This window comes from Bombyx mori, chromosome 28 (assembly GCF_030269925.1).
Source record: "Bombyx mori chromosome 28, ASM3026992v2".
NCBI classification, from domain to species: Eukaryota; Metazoa; Arthropoda; class Insecta; order Lepidoptera; family Bombycidae; genus Bombyx; species Bombyx mori.
In genome coordinates this window covers 8,484,463-8,503,221 of record NC_085134.1, presented here as the reverse complement: position 1 = coordinate 8,503,221, position 18,759 = coordinate 8,484,463, and the positions used below count along the sequence as shown (strand labels likewise).

Below are 18,759 nucleotides of genomic sequence, written 5' to 3'. Positions count from 1 at the left end.
TTGTTGACTTTGTTGCCATTGCTATTTGTTGAGTGTTTGTTGATTTTTTATAATAAATACACTATGCCGCGACAAACTGGTGTAGTATTCAAAAGAAAGGGTAGAAAAATTGTGTACGACGTATATTGCTTTATTATAAAACAGGGGAAGAATGATATGGAAAAAGTAAAACAGACTTCGGAAGCAACAAAAACATCCGTGAGTACTGTTAGGTGCATTATTAACGAAGCTAAAGGCTCTGGCTTGCTCGCCGTGTTTCGGACTCCGGGTAAGAAAAGATCAGGGAAGAAGAAGAAAGTTACCGGAATGGATAGTTTCGTTCAATCTGTAATAAAAAGATGTAATCATAATAACTACATAACAAGCAGCGAAACTCCGTATCGTAGAAAGGCTTCGAAAAATTTAAAGAAGATATAAATTTTAATGGCTCGGAATGAAGCTTACGACGAATTATGAAAGAGCTAGGCTTCAGATGGAAAAAAAAAACAGAAAGTAATCGGAAGCTGGTAATTGAAAAAAGTAACATTCGATTACTACGAATCGCATATCTTCAAAAAATAATTAATTATAGACAAAAAAGAAGATCGAGCCGACCGAGTTGTAAACTACACCGATGAGCCCTATGTCGACTCATCACGATGATAGCGACTCGGGTGATGAAAACAGTGATGATGATGATGGTCAAGATTATGATAACGAAAAAAAAATTACAAATACCAGCTTCGCTTCAACTGAACCAAGACGTGGCAACAGCTCTAGTTTTGACTTAATAGAAGGAATATCTATTTTACCCCAAGATTAAATTATTACAATTATTAACCTATATTTTTTGTTGATGTTCTAATAAATATATAAATAAATACATAATATGTTGATTTTAATAATTTAATAGCATTATGACGCAGAGTAAATAATGTTTTTGCACGTGAGTGTACCATGCGCGAACTTACCCCCACTACGTCGACAAATGCTCAAGAAGTTTGCCGGCTATTATACGTCTAAGTTCTGTAAATACATATAAATGAACATGTTTGTCGCTTTTTTATTTCAACGTGCTTCAAATGACAACTCTGCTCTGTCTTTAGTTCAAGAACAAAAAACAAAGACGTAATTAAGAATAAATTGTATTAAGAATAAAATTATAAAGAAAATGTCAAATATTTTAATGTAGGAGCTAGGAAGTTATATTGCGTATTTATCTTTATAATATTCATTCGATTTACCAATAGCTATTGATACTAAAAAAAAAACTTCGATCAATTGTATTGTTCGCGGATGAAAATATTAATAACGGCTGGTGGTCGATTAACAATTATAAGAAGGTGATGTCATATAGAAGCAATAGTCAGAGTATAGTAATTTTAAGGCGATGATTTTTTCCCGGATAAATTCTGCCAAACTTCACCAGTACAGGTAGGGGAGTGCGGGCTTAGTCGGGAATATTGGTATTTGCCGAAAGCTGCCCCAGCGTCGAAGGACATCTAAAGGCTCAAGGGCAACTGCTGCTCGAATGGAATCGCGACCCCTTTTTTTTTTAAAACCTAAGCTGATAGCCTTGAGAGGCTATTTCAGCGGAACCTTAACTAGTAGGTGAGCTCACGGGACTCAAACCGGAGTGTTGCTAACACGAACCTTAGCAAGAGCCGTGCTTCGCAGAATCTAACACCGGATCGGAACGCGATCCACTGAGAAGATCCGGCGAGAAACTCAGTGGGCTGTGTCTGAAGGTTGGAGACGCACTGAGAAGATTCCGCGAGAAATTCAGAGGGCTGACACGAAGAGAGATGTAGTCGTCGTGGCAGAGGCGGATTATCCGTAAGGCAAACTAGGCACGTGCCTAGGGGCGTGTAGTTACAAGGGGCGCGCGAGCTCAGAATCTATCTCTATATATAAAAATGAATTGCTGTTCCTTAGTCTTGCTAAAAGTCGAAAACGGCTGGACCGATTTGGCTAATTTTCGTCTTGAATTATTTCTGGAATTCCAGAGAAGGTTTAAAAGGTAGATAAATATGAAAATGCTCGGAATAAAATAAAAATAACAATTTTATTTTCCCTTTGATGTGTCCCCCGTCGAACGGACAAAAGTTTAGGTCTTTTATTTATCGATTAAGGCACTACGAAGTCTGCCGGGTCAGCTAGTTTTTAAATAAATAAAGAAAATAACACGGAATAGATTATCTATTCCGTGTGAATAGATTATCTATTCCGTGGAAAATAACATATGGACGATTAAGAACTGAATGCTGATCTATAATCTAAATCTATAATAGATTATATTGCACAAGCATCCATATACTCGTATTACGCAATATTGCGGGTTTGTTTGTATTTCATTCGCGCATTAGCGTAAGTACAAAGGTCCTGGTCTACTAAAATCTAGGGTTTGATGATACAACGTCATCGTTATTGCAAAAACAACTAGTTAAAATTTATAGTATTATGATGGCCAATTACGGCCGGTACAGGGGCGCCGTTAAAGTGATTGCCTAGGGCGCTCTGGACCTTTAATCCTCCACTGCGTCGCATTCATATCTAGCGATGCACCGGTGTTCGAATCCCGCAGGCTGTTACAAATATTTGTAATATAATACGTACTTAGCAAATGTTCGCGATTCACTTCCACGGTGAAGGAATAACATCGTGTAATAAAAATCAATCCCGCAAAATTATAATTTGTGTAATTACTGGTGGTAGGACCTCTTGGGAGTACGTAGAGATAGATAACACCACTCTGCCTGTTTCTGCCGTGAAGTAATAATGCGTTTCGGTTTGAAGGGTGGGGCAGCCGTTGTAACTATACTGAGACCTTAGAACTCATATCTCAAGGTGCGTGGCGGCATTTACGTTTTAGATGTCTATGGGCTCCAGTAACCACTTAACACCAGGTGGGCTGTGAGCTCGTCCACCCATCTCAGCAATAAAAAAAGGGCTGATGTATAGGTTAGTTTGCAAGGCGAACTCTTTGGCGAGTTCGACAAATACTCTCACCAAGGTCCCTAAGCTTGCTCCTAATCTTAGAGCTGAAGTCGTCTGATGATAGTGGTGCGCGTAGATCCGTACCATGAATATATAATATTGTTTTATATTTTAAATCAAATGAAATAATTGAAGGAATATTTAAAGCCACGCTTAGGATTTAATCTTGCAGTTTTTATTATCATTAGGTATGCATATTATTTCCGAAGACTACAGATTTCGTCGTCACGGACGAACGCAAATCTAATTGTAGCTATTTTCTATGACTCGCAATAACTCTAGAAAATATTTGAGAAAAAAACAAAAAAAATAAAAAGCCCGCTGAGTTTGTTTCGCCGGTTCTTCTTAGGACTGTGGCTTTTTTTGGAACCGGTGGTAGAGTTAACATAGTTATTTATATTTTGACATTCAACAAGTGTGTTATACTGACATCTAAGTTGAAATAAATGATTCTGAATTTGAATTTGAATATGAAGGTTAGTGGTAACGAGTAGCATCTTGTATAGGGAATAAGTTGAAAAAGATGTGGTGTCGTGGGACACCAGGTAGGGACGAAGTTCCTTCGGCTAATGTAGAATCGACACAATTTGCAAAAAAAGAAATGGTGCTCAATTTTATGTAGGTTTTCTTGGTTTTTCTCTTAAATTTTGCTGATTACTTTTTATTTAAGTACGGGAAAGTATTTAGGAAATTCAGTATTTTAGGAAATAATAAATTACGTAAAATAAAAAAACTAGTAATTCAAATTATCAATTAAAATAACAAAATATATCTCTTTATTTTTGGTTGACAACAAAAAATTACATAGAAATAGAAATAATTACTAAATAGAGAGAGAAGGGATTAGAGAATGAAAAGAAAGAAGGAGAAAGAGAAAGGTATTATACACTACTCGCTTGTGTATGCGACTGTCGCGCCTGCGCACGTCTCATTTAACGGTTTTATTCCACGCACTTTTTTCCACGGATTTTTTCTTACGGTTTTACTCCAAGCCTGCCGTAAGGAACTTCGTTCCAAAAAGTATTCACCTGTACCTAAACAGCAAGGTATTGTTAGAGAACTCATCGAAACAGCCCTAGTGTAGCAAATGGAAATGATATGAATATAGCAGTTTTAAACAGAGTTAAGTGTGCTGGGTTTTTTAATATTTTTCACGACTCGTGTGTAGTTAATAATTATGCAGTATTTAAAATCTTATATAGCAATGTCAAAGATGCTAGCCTTCTAATGCGCTAAGCATCACAGTATAGTAACATATTGTATTTGGCTATTGTTCATTCATTCATTACCCGCATTTCAAGTACGCTGTACATCTCTCAATTTAAATAATATCAAGTGCTGGAGTTTTATTACCACAAGAAGCTCCGTTATGTATTTCAAGCTAGTACACTATCTACGTCTGGCTGAGCCTTTGCTCGCCCACCTGTCCTCGTGAAACTGGAAAGGCCTTCGGGCCACCAGTATAATTTCAAACATAAAAAAAAAAAACTCTCTACGTAGGAAGTATTTCTGCCTTTTAACCTTTATTGCTTTCCCTTCAACGGACACTTTAACACACAAAGATGGTATTTTTGTCTCGTACCCATTCGTTGGTAACCTAAGAGGCTATTACAGCTACGCCCGGGCAGGTAGGTGAGCTCACGGGCTCAACCTGAGAGAATATGCTAACATTAGCCCTAGCAAGAGCAGCGCTTCGCAGAATTTACCACCGGATCGGAATCGCGACCCTATGAGAAGATCCAGCGTGAAACTCAGTCGACTGTGTCTAAGATGGTTTTTGTTACTTCTATCCTCTATACTTACTCTAGTCTACAATACTGCGTTATCTATAATGACAGTCCTTAGTTTTACTCACAATTATGATATACATACCTATAGGTACCTATGTGTTTGTTTTTCAATTTTGTAAACTACTACACTAACTAATACTACACTAATAGAGTAAGATCCCAGGGCGCCCAGACGTCTAACTAACACTACGCAATCGGCCACATTTTGTTCGTCAGAAAATACGTGACGTCTGGGGGCCCTGGGATCTTGGACTATAACAAAGTAATGCACACGTAATCGAAAAATTCGAACAGCAGTAGCGTGTTGACTCATCATAATATAACTATTAATTCATTTTACGAAGTTCAATGTTTAAATTACATTGTAAGCGAATTTCTCACGTTCGTGTGACGTCACGATCGCTGAAGACGAACTGGATATGTTTGCGCACACGTTAACAAAATTTTTGTTGAATTCACTTAATATTATTATATACCCTTGACCGAACCGGATTCGCGATTATCTTTTTTGCTACAATACTTTTGTTTAAGAGTAAACCTTAAAAATGACAAACAGCCTTCGCGGCGTAGACCGCCATCTTTATATATTTTTGGCGGGAAACAACTGTGTGTGCTATTTTGAAGGGTGAAAAGGTGGATGACGGCATTTTGTGATCTCCATGAGTTTCGGTGGCTATTTGAGATATGTTACGTGAGACAACCCATCCGGTCAAATCTAAAACATATTATGTAGTTTAAATAATAATTTAAAAAGACGCTTGAATTGTAAATTTTTGAAGTCATCGTGGCCTAAGGGATGAGACGTCCGGTGCATTCGTGTTGAGCGATGCACCGGTGTTCGAATCCCGCAGGCGGGTACCAATTTTTCTAATGAAATACGTACTCAACAAATGTTCACGATTGACTTCCACGGTGAAGGAATAACATCGTGTAATAAAAATGAAACCCGCAAAATTATAATTTGCGTAATTACTGGTGGTAGGACCTCTTGTGAGGCCGCGCGGGTAGGTACCACCACCCCGCCTATTTCTGCCGTGAAGCAGTAATGCGTTTCGGTTTGAAGGGTGGGGCAGCCGTTGTAACTATACTTGAGACCTTAGAACTTATATCTCAAGGTGGGTGGCGCATTTACGTCGTGGATGTCTATGGGTTCCAGTAACCACTTAACATCAGGTGGGCTGTGAGCTCATCCACCTACCTAAGCAACAAAAAAAAATCGAATTAACAAAAATAAGTAGGTATAAATTTTTATTTAGTTATAAAATTATTATTCTTGGCTGAGCCCCTGCTCGCCCACCCGTCCTGGTGAAGTCTGTCAAAATTACATTCAAAGATTCCGTTAGGTAGGTACCTAAAAACATATCAGGCTAACAAAAGCGCGTCAAAAAGATAGGTATATCTTAAGAGTTTTGGGGCCTATGACTTTTAAGGATCTCATTCGTTCAAAATAGTAATTGTTGGCGTCTGTGAACGCTCACGGCTCACAATATGACATGACAGCCCGCATACTAAATAAATTGATTCAGTTTACTTACCACGCATTCGCGATTTGCAATAAGTATCTATCTATTTGAATAATGCGTTTAGTAGTTTTAAGTTAGTATTTTCGTCGGTTTTAGCGAGTCGTACCACTAAAACTGTGTAAAAACGTCCGAAGTAATACTATATTGACAATTAAAAACGCGAGAATAAACCGTAAAGTAGTTTAAATAAGTTTCAAATCAACGTGAGGTCAAATGAAACAAACAAACAAACAAACAGCCCTTGAAGTGGTGGTACTTTTACTGGTGGTAGGACCTCTTGTGAGTCCGCACGGGTAGGTACCACCACCCCGCCTATTTCTGCCGTGAAGCAGTAATGCGTTTCGGTTTGAAGGGTGGGGCAGCCGTTGTGACTATACTGAGACCTTAGAACTGTATCTCAAGGTGTGTGGCGCATTTACGTTGTAGATGTCTATGGGCTCCAGTAACCACTGAACATCAGGTGGGCTGTGAGCTCGTCCACACATCTAAGCAATAAAAAAAAAAAAAAAAAAAAAGTGTGTGTGTCTATTTTGGTTTCATTTAAACATGTCCTATCGGGTCCCCCCTTTCTTTATTATTAATAATTTACGGCTCTCTTGAAATTAAGAGCCCGTGGACATCATCACACGTTGCCGTCAAGCTTGTGACGTCAGGTCTGAGTTGTATTGTATAAAGTCTGTCTTCTCAGACTGGATATGACTGTTTCGCGGCAGGAATAGGCAGGATTGTAGTTATAATAATAAAAATCAAACTCGCAAAATTATAATTTGCGTAATTACTGGTGATAAAACGTCTTGTGAGTACGCACGGGTGGGTACCACCACCCCGCCTATTTCTGCCGTGAAGCAGTGATGCGTTTCGGTTTGAAGGGTGGGGCAGGCGTTGTAACTATACTGAGACCTTAGAACTCATATCTCAAGGTGGGTAGTGCCATTTTCGTTGTAGATGTCTATGGGCTCCGGTACCACATAATATCAGTCGGGCCGTGAGCTCGTCCACCCAACTAAGCTATAAACAATAACATAGGTACCAGTGCAGATACAATTACCTACCACAAGTTAATTTTACTGTGTCGCGTTCAATTGTCTCTATTTTGTATGAAAGTCGGAAATCTCCAAGGTGATCTGACGCGCGCTGTACTTATTGTTCTAAAACAATGTTACGTTTACAGATGAACAGGCAAAGGTTTGTTGATTACAGTAGCTGTATGTACGTCACCAGCCTTGATGAAAGAGGATACGTCTTCAAGGTACACCTTCAAGTTGGTGAAATCCGGAGGGAATTTAGTTTTCCTTGTTGTAGTTGAGATGGTCATCTTCATTTCCCCATCGTAATTTTCTCGTTCGATCTAGAATGGCTATGTTCCTCAAGACCAATCTTGTCTCATACTTTCCGGAACGCTATGACCTGAGCTTCCTCAAAGGAGAAAAACTAACAAATTAATCTTAAATATTAAGTGTACTATCTGTGCTAATCATGTGCGTTATCTGTGCTAACTATCTATTTATTAATACGTGAAGCAAAAACTTTGTATCCCTTTTTACGAAAGTTGCGCGGACGGAGGAGTATGAAATTTTCCACACTTATAGAGAATATAGAGAAGAAGTGCACAATGCTAATATTTTTTTTAAATAATGCATAAAAGATACATTAAATCAATAAAGAAAACATTACACATACTACCATGTATTTGACGCAACACGCATGCATACTATTTATTTATTGTCAAACTTTTATTCTTGACGGTCTGTGGACAAATTGAGAATGGATTAAAATTAAATATTGTTTGTCTTTATTAATATTTTTCTATAGTGTAGTCTTGGCGAAATTTGTGATTATAGAAGTATAATAGTCTTTGAAAATACAATCATAATAGTGTACAAACTTACAATTCCAATTAATTATAGTCGAATTTCGACTACTGCGGGACCTCTAGTCTAACTAAATTACTGAAACCTACTAAATGGGAAGCATATCGAACCTGACATTTCGGTAAATTACAAAATCAAGTTGACACTTTCTGTATGTCATTTTGACCGCGCTATTCAAGCGCATTACGAAAAAAGAATCTTCTAAACGCAATCATTTACCTATAGGACTCGCATCAAATCTTTTGAAATATTTGCTTACAACTATTCATAATTGTATTGTAAATAAAGTTTTTAATTTCGTAATTTGAAGTAACATTCATTGCAATGAAATTGTCATAGATTATTTTGTATGGTAAATGACACCATTGAAGTTAAATTAAAAATGTATCACTTAATTTTGCTCCAATGAGAACCATTAACATTTAAGGAAAAACAATATGGGCGACCTTTATTCATACGTCATAGAAATGTATTTTTTTTATGATTGAAGGATTACTGGTGGTCCTGAGGCCTTTCCAGTTTCACTAGGACAGGTAGGCGAACAAAGATTCAGCCAGGAGGGGTGGGATTTGCTAACAGCTACCCGAGCGCCTCCGAAGGAGACCTAACAACTCAAGGACTCACAAGAGGTCCTACCACCAGTAATCAATGCATCAAGTCTACCCCTTGCAACACTACATGACGAACAAGACAACTCTGTCAAGAGTGACAAGAGTGAATAAGAAATGTAATCATTGTTATTACTGTGTGTTTTTAATTATTATACGTTAAAACTACGCTGTAACCACGTATGTATGGCCATGTATTAAAGACGTATAAACCTGCGTATAAAATACGACATTTAGAGATAGCCTAAAAAAATGGTCACGTTGTTTCTTGAATGAATATAATAACTTAACGATATTGAGTTACATGATTTAAAATTTATCAGACTAAACAGTTGTAGGGTCGCCGTAGACGCCAGAGAACACTATTAAGTTTGTCCTTCTGTCCACGATCAGAAAGACGAACTCTTTATTCACCTCGATCCTGGGCCCTAATATCCTGTCTTCTAATCCGACCACGGTGGCCACAGCCGCCACGGTACCCTCTTCTGTAACTTCCAAATCTACGTTCTGGATCGCCGATGACACAAAGAGCGGACTTGTAGACACCCCCGGTAACTCGGCTTTCTGCCCATCGAATATAGAATGTATCCCTGTGTATTTTAGAGGAGTTACCATGTCCGATTGCGATGATATTTTAAAACGTGGAACGTAGCAGTCCACTTTTGGGGGGTCATCAAGTCTGAAGTCTTCGAGCCAATCCATCGGCTGTGTTGCCAAGTTGTTTAGCAGCTTCTTGATTGGCATTCCGTCGAAAGGCACAAGGATCAGCATTGAAAATTCTTCGTCTTTTCCGTAAGTCATTTCTAAGACTTGAGCGCCGATTCGTGGGGAATCCGCTAGGTTGTGCGGTGCTTTGTGGTACATCATATTGACAGAACCAACGACTTGTCCTTGGGAATTATAAAACGCTTCTTCCTTCGTCTGGGTCGGATCGAAAGGATACTTCCAATTCGCTTTAAAATACAACGCATCAACAAGGACCATCCTTAAGTTCTCCAAATCTTGCGGTTTAACCGAATTCAGTATTCTTCCTTCTGTCGCCAAGCATATCCAATAATTTATATCGGCCGCAAGTTTGGTCGTGTTTCTCGGGTCGACCGTGTATATATCCGTGCTGTACAGATTAGCGAGCTCACAGAACTCCGGGTGGATCTCCAATGAGCAATCGGAGAGCATGACCGATTGACCCTTCAGGATAAGGTCTCTGGACGTAGACTTGAAGATACCGCGGGCGGCCAGATGGAGCGTTTGCGTCGCGGCTAAATCGTTCGGTAATTGCAAAGCGTTTAGCAATTCCATGAACGTGTCTCCAGACGAACCCTCCGCCAGCAACGAGAACACGCTCCAAATCGATAGGGGTGATATTGCAATGTTTTTAACGCCAAATGCTTCTTGAAACGCATAAGTGTGATCCAATAGTCGCAATGCGAATGTGTTTATAGACGAATAGTCCGCATTGTCGAGAGGCGCGGATGTAACGACGACCGCCAAGGTCAACGCAATCTTCCACATACTGCACAGTTGCGAGCACAATACAGAACTGATTCTATCGATTCGTTTGGGGTTTCGTTCTCACGTGTTTCGCTCGCAATGTGTTTGAATTAACTGAGTTAAGAAACGTATCGCGTCGGATTTAAAATACTATGCCGCCAAAGCCGTGTCTATAGGACGAGAGCCAGCCCCACATATACATAATCTTATTACGTTAAATTAATATTTTTAACAGTTAAAATTCTATGTCGAGAGGTGTAAGTTGGTTTGCGACAATTTTGCAACTTTACAACTTGCACCACGATAGCCATTTAAAAGTTTAAAACTTGTAAAAAATATATCGTAAAAAAGTGTGTGTGTGTGTATGCGTGTGCAAGTCACGCACGGTAGAAGTGAAACTTATAAATAAGATATAGATATACTGACTATCCCACTACACAGGAGCATACATATGGACGATGTTTAGTAGACGATAGTGGGGATGCTACGAAGAATCGCACAAAGAGGAGACCGAGAACGTCTAATGTGTTCTATCTCATTCTCTCGCCGGCTGAATCCTATACATTTATGTGTTTGTGTCTCTATGGACTTATTTTTTCGTTTCATCGAGTTTGAAATCACAACGATCCTAAAGAAGTTTCACTTCAAAAACTTCTTCAGCTATTTGATTTGCATAAACCTAATTGAAGTTCAATTAAAATCATCGAATTGTTGATGCTAATCTATACTAATATTATAAAGAGGAAAGATTTGTTTGTTTGTTTCGAATAGGCTCCGAAACTACTGGACCGATTTGAAAAACTCTTTCACTGTTTAGAAACTACACTATTCCCGAGTGATAATAATATAGGCTATAATCTTTTTTGAAAAAAATTAGGGATCCTTACTAAAACTCCAATAATGTAACGCAAGGTGTAAAAAAATTACCTAAAATATTCTTTACATCGCGTACGCTGCGAAAACTATTGATGATATTGTGGCGGGTAGCCATCATACAACGCAAGATAATTGACAGATGCCTGAATCTCGCTTACGACATTTTCAAGATAAAGCGCATATATACAAGTTCCGAACAACAACATTCGGACCGTCGGTCTACCGAGAAACATCACCAGCTCGGTGGAAGATCTTCCCTTTGTCGTTAAGCTTCCCAAACTGGTGACCTCCGACGTGATGTGAACACGCAACCTTCTGATTCATCATCAGCGCATCAAGAACTTCGGCTACCACAATCCCCGCATTCTCGCAGATAAAAGCACGTCATTGACAGTCGTCCCACAGCAAGCCAGCATCGCAGCCTCAACAGGACCATCGCAGCCGACTCACCGCGCTTCCTGGTCCTACGGCACGCAACTTCACTGCCTCATCACGCCGCTACAGTTCATCGCAGCCCACGACCGGATCATCAACGCTTGGGGTCACACATCTCCGGCGTGGCAGCTCTGCATCACATGGACTACTGGCGACACGCACGCAGCATTCAAGCTCAGCCTCGACTCACCGCAGGCTTCGAGCAGCACTGGCCCTTGCAAGCTAATCTCAGCACGGACAACGCTAACTAAAAACGACACTACCTCCAGTCTCGGAGGGGCCTGATGTGGCGGGTAGCCATCATACAACGCAAGATAATTGACAGATGCCTGAATCTCGCTTACGACATTTTCAAGATAAAGCGCATATATACAAGTTCCGAACAACAACATTCGGACCGTCGGTCTACCGAGAAATATCACCAGCTCGGTGGAAGATCTTCCCTTTGTCGTATATATCTTCCCAAAATATAATAAAGTAATCTATACTACTAATATTATAAAGAGGAAATATTTGTTTGTTTGCTTGTATCAAATAAGCGCACTTTGAATTACAAAGATTCGCTTAAAAACGGAATATCCTTTCATCCTTCGATACAAATATTGTTTATTCGTATTCTTTAATAAGTTTTGCATCCGCGTGTATCTTTAATGGTTAATCGCATCCGCATCTTAGGTTAACATTTTGTTTAGTAATTAACAATAATGTTAGTCTTAATGAATTTAAATCGTTACAAAATTATTATAGTTGTGATTTTGAAAGTAGGTGTTAATACGAGGCCTATGTTTTTTAGATGTGTGATTATTGGTTACATACTTTTTATAATAAAAGAACAGAATTGAAATTTTATTCAGTACACATTCGTTTTTTTTTATTTGTTTTTTTATTTGACATTAGGATTTCCTCATATTTTTTTATTGTACAGACTAGCGAATAAACCCAAGTCGCACTTAAGTTAAGTGGTCAACGGAGCCTACACACATCAACGTGAATGACCCTAAAGACTTTGAGACATGAGGTTTTAGTCTCAATTCTTTTTATTTTTATTGCTTAGATGGGTGGACGAGCCCACCTGGTGGTTACTGGAGCCCATAGACATCTACAACGTAAATGCGCCACCCACCTCGAGATATAAGTTCTAAGATCTCAGTATCGTTACAACGGCTACCCCACCCTTCGAACCGAAACGCATTACTGCTTCACGGCGGAAATAGGTGGGGTGGTGGTACCTACCCGTGCGGACTCCCAAGAGGTCCTACCACCAGTGATTACGCAAATTATAATTTTGCGGGTTTGATTTTTATTACACGATGCTATTCCTTCACCGTGGAAGTCAATCGTGAACATTTGTTGAGTACGTATTTCATTAGAAAAATTGGTACCCGCCTGCGGGATTCGAACACCGGTGCATCTCCACATACAAATGCACCGGACGTCTTATCCTTTAGGCCACAACGACTTCACTATCAGAGAAAATGTTATAAAGGTCATTCATCATCATAGGTCAAAGAAAATCGCTTGTTCAATCCGCTGTTTTCAGATATCCGACAAATATATTTTATTCGTAGAAAAAATCGTTATGATACAGCTGATGGTTTGATAGTTAATATTGAAACAGCTTTAGACTTCTTCTTTTTCTCCACCTTATCCCACTAGGTGGGGTCGGCACAGCTAATTTTTCTCTTCCATTCTCTTCTATTAGCCGTCATCTCAACACTCACTCCTCTCTCTCTCATGTCGTCATTCACACACTCCATCCATGTCTTCTTCGGTCGACCTCTACATTGCACTACCATTTCCATACATCTCCTAGTCACATACATCTTCTCTCTACGCATCACATGTCCATACCGTCCGCTCCTTAATTTGTTGCTTACGGGGGCCACTTTACTTAGACTAGACTTAGACTCATAAATAACATCTATGGCTTTAGAAGCCTTTAGTAACATGAGGGAGACCACGAAATAACGATTTTATTGTTTTTTTTTTATATGGTAACTTTAAATAAGAATTTTGATGATGTATTTCGAACTCCATTCGGAAAGTCTCGGCAAAGGATGATTAATTTTATATTTTTATTATATTCGCTAAGTTACTCGACAACCTAAACATCCCGCATGCGAGGTATGGTATGGCATAACTTTAACTGTCACTTATCACTCCTATCAGCATACATGAATAATGTTTGCATAAAAATCTATTACCACAATGAATAACGTTCTAAATACGTCAATATTATGTCATCGTGTTTTTTTTTAAACCGTAATTGAGCCCTGGAACTAAAGGCTTGAGCGTCACCACAGATTTATTGTGGATTGAATTAATGTCGCCTACCACCTTCCGATGTGAGGTCGTTGTCTCAATGGCACTGTAGCAATAACCGAGTGCAAGTCACAGTCGGTTATCAAATCCCAAATTAGGATTCATGTACTATAAGTAGCAGATATACAGGCTTATATTTATAGATTTTAAGCACCCGGACAAATATCAAATAAAAATATTCATAACAGGAATCTTTGGAAGATGTTTTAAAACCTACGACCGTCTATCCAGCAGTCAGAAGGGATAATTACTGCAACAGACCGATGCAGAAAAATTCTAGTATATAAACGCTGGGGAATCCATTTACGGATACCCGGTCGAGGGGGGTAACGGACCGGGTTATGTCGGACTCCGGCGCCTCCTGAGAGGAAGAAGGGGAGAAGAGAAGGGCCGAGGTCCTTCACCTCCTCCAATTTCTCAGAGGAGTCTACGCCTTGAAAAAGGCGCGCGAAGCACTTGCCCCGCAGAACGACTACCGACTAAACCCCATCGAGCCCCACCACTCCGACTCCACGAAACCCACGGTACCGCACAGTGCGCGCCGAAGGCTCGCCGTCGCCGGTACCCATCCTGTTAATAGGACGACACTCCATCCCCGGGAAAATCCCGCAGGACGTCGTCTCGGAGACACACCGTGAGCGGTGCACAGGAGCCACCTTGCGCCGCCTCACCAGTATATACTGTCCTAAACGAACTCAAACCTTAGCCTCTATTGGGATTCGGCAACAGAAACATTACCTACATCGCAGTCGCCTACAAATGTACCAGTTTTTCCAAATTCACCTTCACAGCATTCGAAGTTATACTTTTTTTTTTATTGCTAGATGGGTGGACGAGCTCACAGCCCGCCTGGTGTTAAGTGGTTACTGGAGCCCATAGACATCTACGACGTAAATGCGCCACCCACCTTGAGATATAAGATCTAAGGCCTCAAGTACAGTTACAACGGCTGCCCCACCCTTCAAACCGAAACGCATTAACAGCTTCACGGCAGAAATGGGCAGGGCGGTGGTACCTACCCGCGCGGACTCACAAGAGATCCTACCACCAGTAAAAAATACTCCCCACATGCTCCGGTCTCCACTCCTGTGCCAATTGCTTCGCGTCGAAGTAATCGACGTATACAGGCACCCCGCCGTCTGATCAACGAGATGTAGATGGGGAGGAGTGTTGTAACCTTCTTTTCCATATGCTATTATTTGAATTATACTTCGAACACATTGTCATTTTTATTACGCTTTTATTAGCTTCAGACGTATGTATGTTTGTAAGGGTATCTTTGACCATGATTTTGACCCCCTTCAAAACGTCGGATTAACTCGAAATTTTGTATACTTATTAAGGGCCGATGACAACTAAATTCAACTAAAAAATGAAAAATAAATAATAGTTTAAAAAAACTAACAAAATACGCTTTTATAGCAAATCCTACTAAAAAATAGCAAATAAATTTTAATAAATTTGAATTAAAAGTAGTGTAAGAAAAAATGATTTTATTGTAAAAAAGCGTGGGGTGCTTTTCAGGATATTATCAAAATAACCCTTCTACTCATATCTGTTCATAAAATATTTATATTAACTACTGATACCATGCACCCCACGCTTTTTTACAAATTTATTTTCTATTTTTTAGTAGGATTTGCTATAAAAGCGTATTTGTTAGTTCTTTTAAACTATTATTTATTTTACCACCTATCATTATTATATCTTACGTTATGTCTTGAAAACCATGTTTTATTATAGTAGGAATAATTGTAGAATCTTTAGAATTTACTAGCTGCTTCGCGCCACTTCGCCTCTGTTGTCAAGAATAGTGCATCTTCCCGTGGAAATGAGATTTTTTTTCGCTAAATGGTGGTCTATGTCACTCTTCTGTTCTAATACTATCACTCTAAAAGAAATTATATCAGTCCGTTGTTTTGTTTCGACGTGAAAGAATGATAACAAAACCAACCATCACATTAATAACTAAAGGCCCGCTCCGGCTGTTTTATTTTTTTAAATAAAAGAACACTTATTACGGCATAACCATAATAGTTAGATATATGCTGTCGCGACACTTTTTGTAAATAATAATGTGTAAATAATAATGTCTACAAAGTCGTAGTACATTATTTTATTCTTTAATCATTCGTTTTCGCAGCGCACGCTATGTAAAAAAGAATAATATAGGTAATATTTTACATCTTGGGTTAGATTTTTGGAGTTTTAGTAAGGATCCCTAAATTTTTTTTAAAAAAGATTATAGTCTATGTCACTCGGGAATAGTGTAGCTTCCAAACAATGAAAGAATTTTTCAAATCGGTTCAGTAGTTTCGAATACAAACAAATAAACAAATCTTTCCTCTTTATAATATTAAGTATAGATATTAAAAAGTATGGACGGTGAATATTTAAAACTAAACGAAATAGTTATGAGATCAACGAACTACAATTAAAGAAATAACTTTATTGATTAGCTTGTATCTTTAGAAAAACGTTCCGATACAATTAACGTTGTAGCCAAATTAATGAAAATTGATTTATTGTTTTGTATTTTGTTCGTTCGTACAATGGAGAGACAGTGAGCTTGCGAGTTTATTGTTCACGTCATCTTTGTATGTTAACTAGCAGGCCGCTCCGGCTCCGCTCGGGACTTTAACAAAAATTTCGTTGTTTTATTTTTTTAAATAAAAGAACACTTATTGCGGCATAGCTATAATAGTTAGATATATGCTGTCGCGACACTTTTTGTGAATAATAATGTGTTCTACAAACTTCTAGCAAATTATTTTATTCTATCATCAATAGTTTTCGCAGGACACGTGATGTAAATAATTTTTTGGGTAAATTTTTTACACTATGGATTACATTATTGGAGTTTTAGTAAGGACCCCTAATTTTTTTCAAAAAATATTATAGCCTATGTCACTCGGGAATAGTGTAGCTTCAAAATAATGAGATTTTTTTTTAAATCGGTTCATTAGTATCGGAGCTTATTCAATACAAACAAACAAACAAACAAATCTTTCCTCTTTATAATATTAGTAAAGACTAGTTGAGCTTTGCTTTGTTTTATGACTTACGACTGGCTTGTTGGTGCAGTAGTAAGCGCTCCTGACTGTTGCGCCGAAGGTCGTGGGTTCGTTTTCGACCCGGGGCGAATACTATGTGATAAACAGGTTTGTCTGCTCTTTGTCTAGGTGCTTATTATTTATATATTATATATAAACGCATATACAGTATATAAGTCCGGCCTCGCTTGGATTATTGCTCCCACGCCTTGCCTGAGGCTCCCAAACACCAGTTACTTCCATTTGACTCTATACAGAAGAGGGCCGTTCGGATTGTCGATAAGCCCATTCTCACGGATCGTTTAGAACCTGTGGCTCTGCGAATGTACTTGGGGTCTCTCTGTATTTTGTACTGTATCTTCCATGGGGAGTGATTTGAGGAATTATTGGAGACTAGCCGTACTCGTCCGCTTTGCTGGGCATTTAAAATTAACATTATTATTTATTGTCATTATTATTAGTGAGTCCAACACTCATATAAATATAGCCCAACCATTAAGTACATGTATATTCTACATGGATACCAAGTTTCAAGTCAATCGGATGCATGGTTCAGTGGTTATAACAGAAGATAGAATATAAACCCCTCATCTCTTTTTTACTATCTCACCACCAGCCATCAGAGTAGAGTTCATCCATACTACCTAGAACCGCTGCGATCATCCACAGTGATACACACACATCCAGAGATCCAGAGATCTTTTTTGAGTGGCACCTGTGACAGAGAAGCTGAGAAGTGCGCGTTTGGGATGGTATGGACATGTGATGAGACGAAATGAAAATGAGGTTGGTAAGAAAACGTTAACTATGAATGTGGAAGGATATAGAGGAAGAGGTAGACCTAAGAAGAAATGGATGGATTGCGTGAAAGACGATATGGGTAAGAGAGGAGTGAGCGAAGAAATGGTATATGATAGAAGAGTATGGAAAAAGAAAACATGTTGCGCCGACCCCAGGTAACTGGGAGAAGGGCAGGATAATGATGATTCTGAAAACTGCAAAACCATTCCGTGAAGTTCTTCCATGAGCTCGAGAGTAGGGTCTGAGAGCTTTTTGGTTCTGTTTGGACCACATTCACGAACCGTCATTTGAGGGTTTTTTTCCCTATCTATTCCCTTGTAGTCTAGGGGGCTTTCCAGGTACACGCGGACGGATAGGTGCTGGACAGAGCGCAGACCTCATCAATCTAATATATAAAATTCTCGTGTCACGGTGTGCGTGATTGAACTCCTCCGAAACGGCTCGACCGATTTTCGTGAATCTTAGCGTGCATATCGGCCAGGGTAGAGAATCGGACAACATCTATTTTTTATCCCCCTGAATGGTAAGGGTAACCTCGAAATTTTTTTATTAATTTTTTAGACAATTTTTTTTATTCTTATTTTTTTATAATACAGCCTACAAAAATACATACAACCCTAAATTTTCACCCCTCTACGATCAACCCTTATTTTTTATTTGATAATTAAAAACTTTAATTTTTTTTGCAAGAATTTTGTTTTTTTTTTGTCATGACTTAAAATATAAAATTTCATATTACTCTCAATATTACATTCTTATTCGATCAACCCCTATTTTTCCATCCCGATTTTTTTTTTTTATTCTATGCACAGGTCCGCAATAAGGTTGCAAGATGGCAATCAAATAATTGTAGTACGATAAATTCTTTTTTTTTTTATTGCTTACATTGGTGGACGACCTCACAGCCCACCTGGTGTAAAGTGGTTACTGGAGCCCATGGACATCTACAACGTAAATGCGCCACCCACCTTGAGATATAAGTTCTAAGATCTCAGTATAGTTTCAACGGCTGC

The 18,759-nt window shown here is 38.9% G+C and overlaps 1 protein-coding gene and 1 long non-coding RNA gene across 2 annotated transcripts; both read right to left on the bottom strand.

Annotated features, from left to right (window-relative positions):
* Positions 1-5,324: 5,324 nt before the first annotated feature.
* On the bottom strand, positions 5,325-7,961 carry LOC134201615 (uncharacterized). The gene is made up of 2 exons (XR_009976979.1): positions 7,342-7,961; positions 5,325-5,481 (listed from the first exon to the last, which is right to left on the bottom strand). It is a non-coding gene; the product is annotated as an uncharacterized LOC134201615 (long non-coding RNA).
* Positions 7,962-9,092: 1,131 nt separating this feature from the next.
* On the bottom strand, positions 9,093-10,280 carry serpin-32 (serine protease inhibitor 32). Its single transcript, NM_001146251.1, has one exon. It carries the CDS (start codon positions 10,278-10,280, stop codon positions 9,093-9,095), a length of 1,188 nt encoding a protein of 395 aa, NP_001139723.1.
* Positions 10,281-18,759: the final 8,479 nt, after the last annotated feature.

Coding starts and splice junctions, on each gene's coding strand:
- serpin-32 (NM_001146251.1), bottom strand. CDS start 10,280: ATGTGGAAGATTGCGTTGACCTTGGCGGTCGTCGTTACATCCGCGCCT.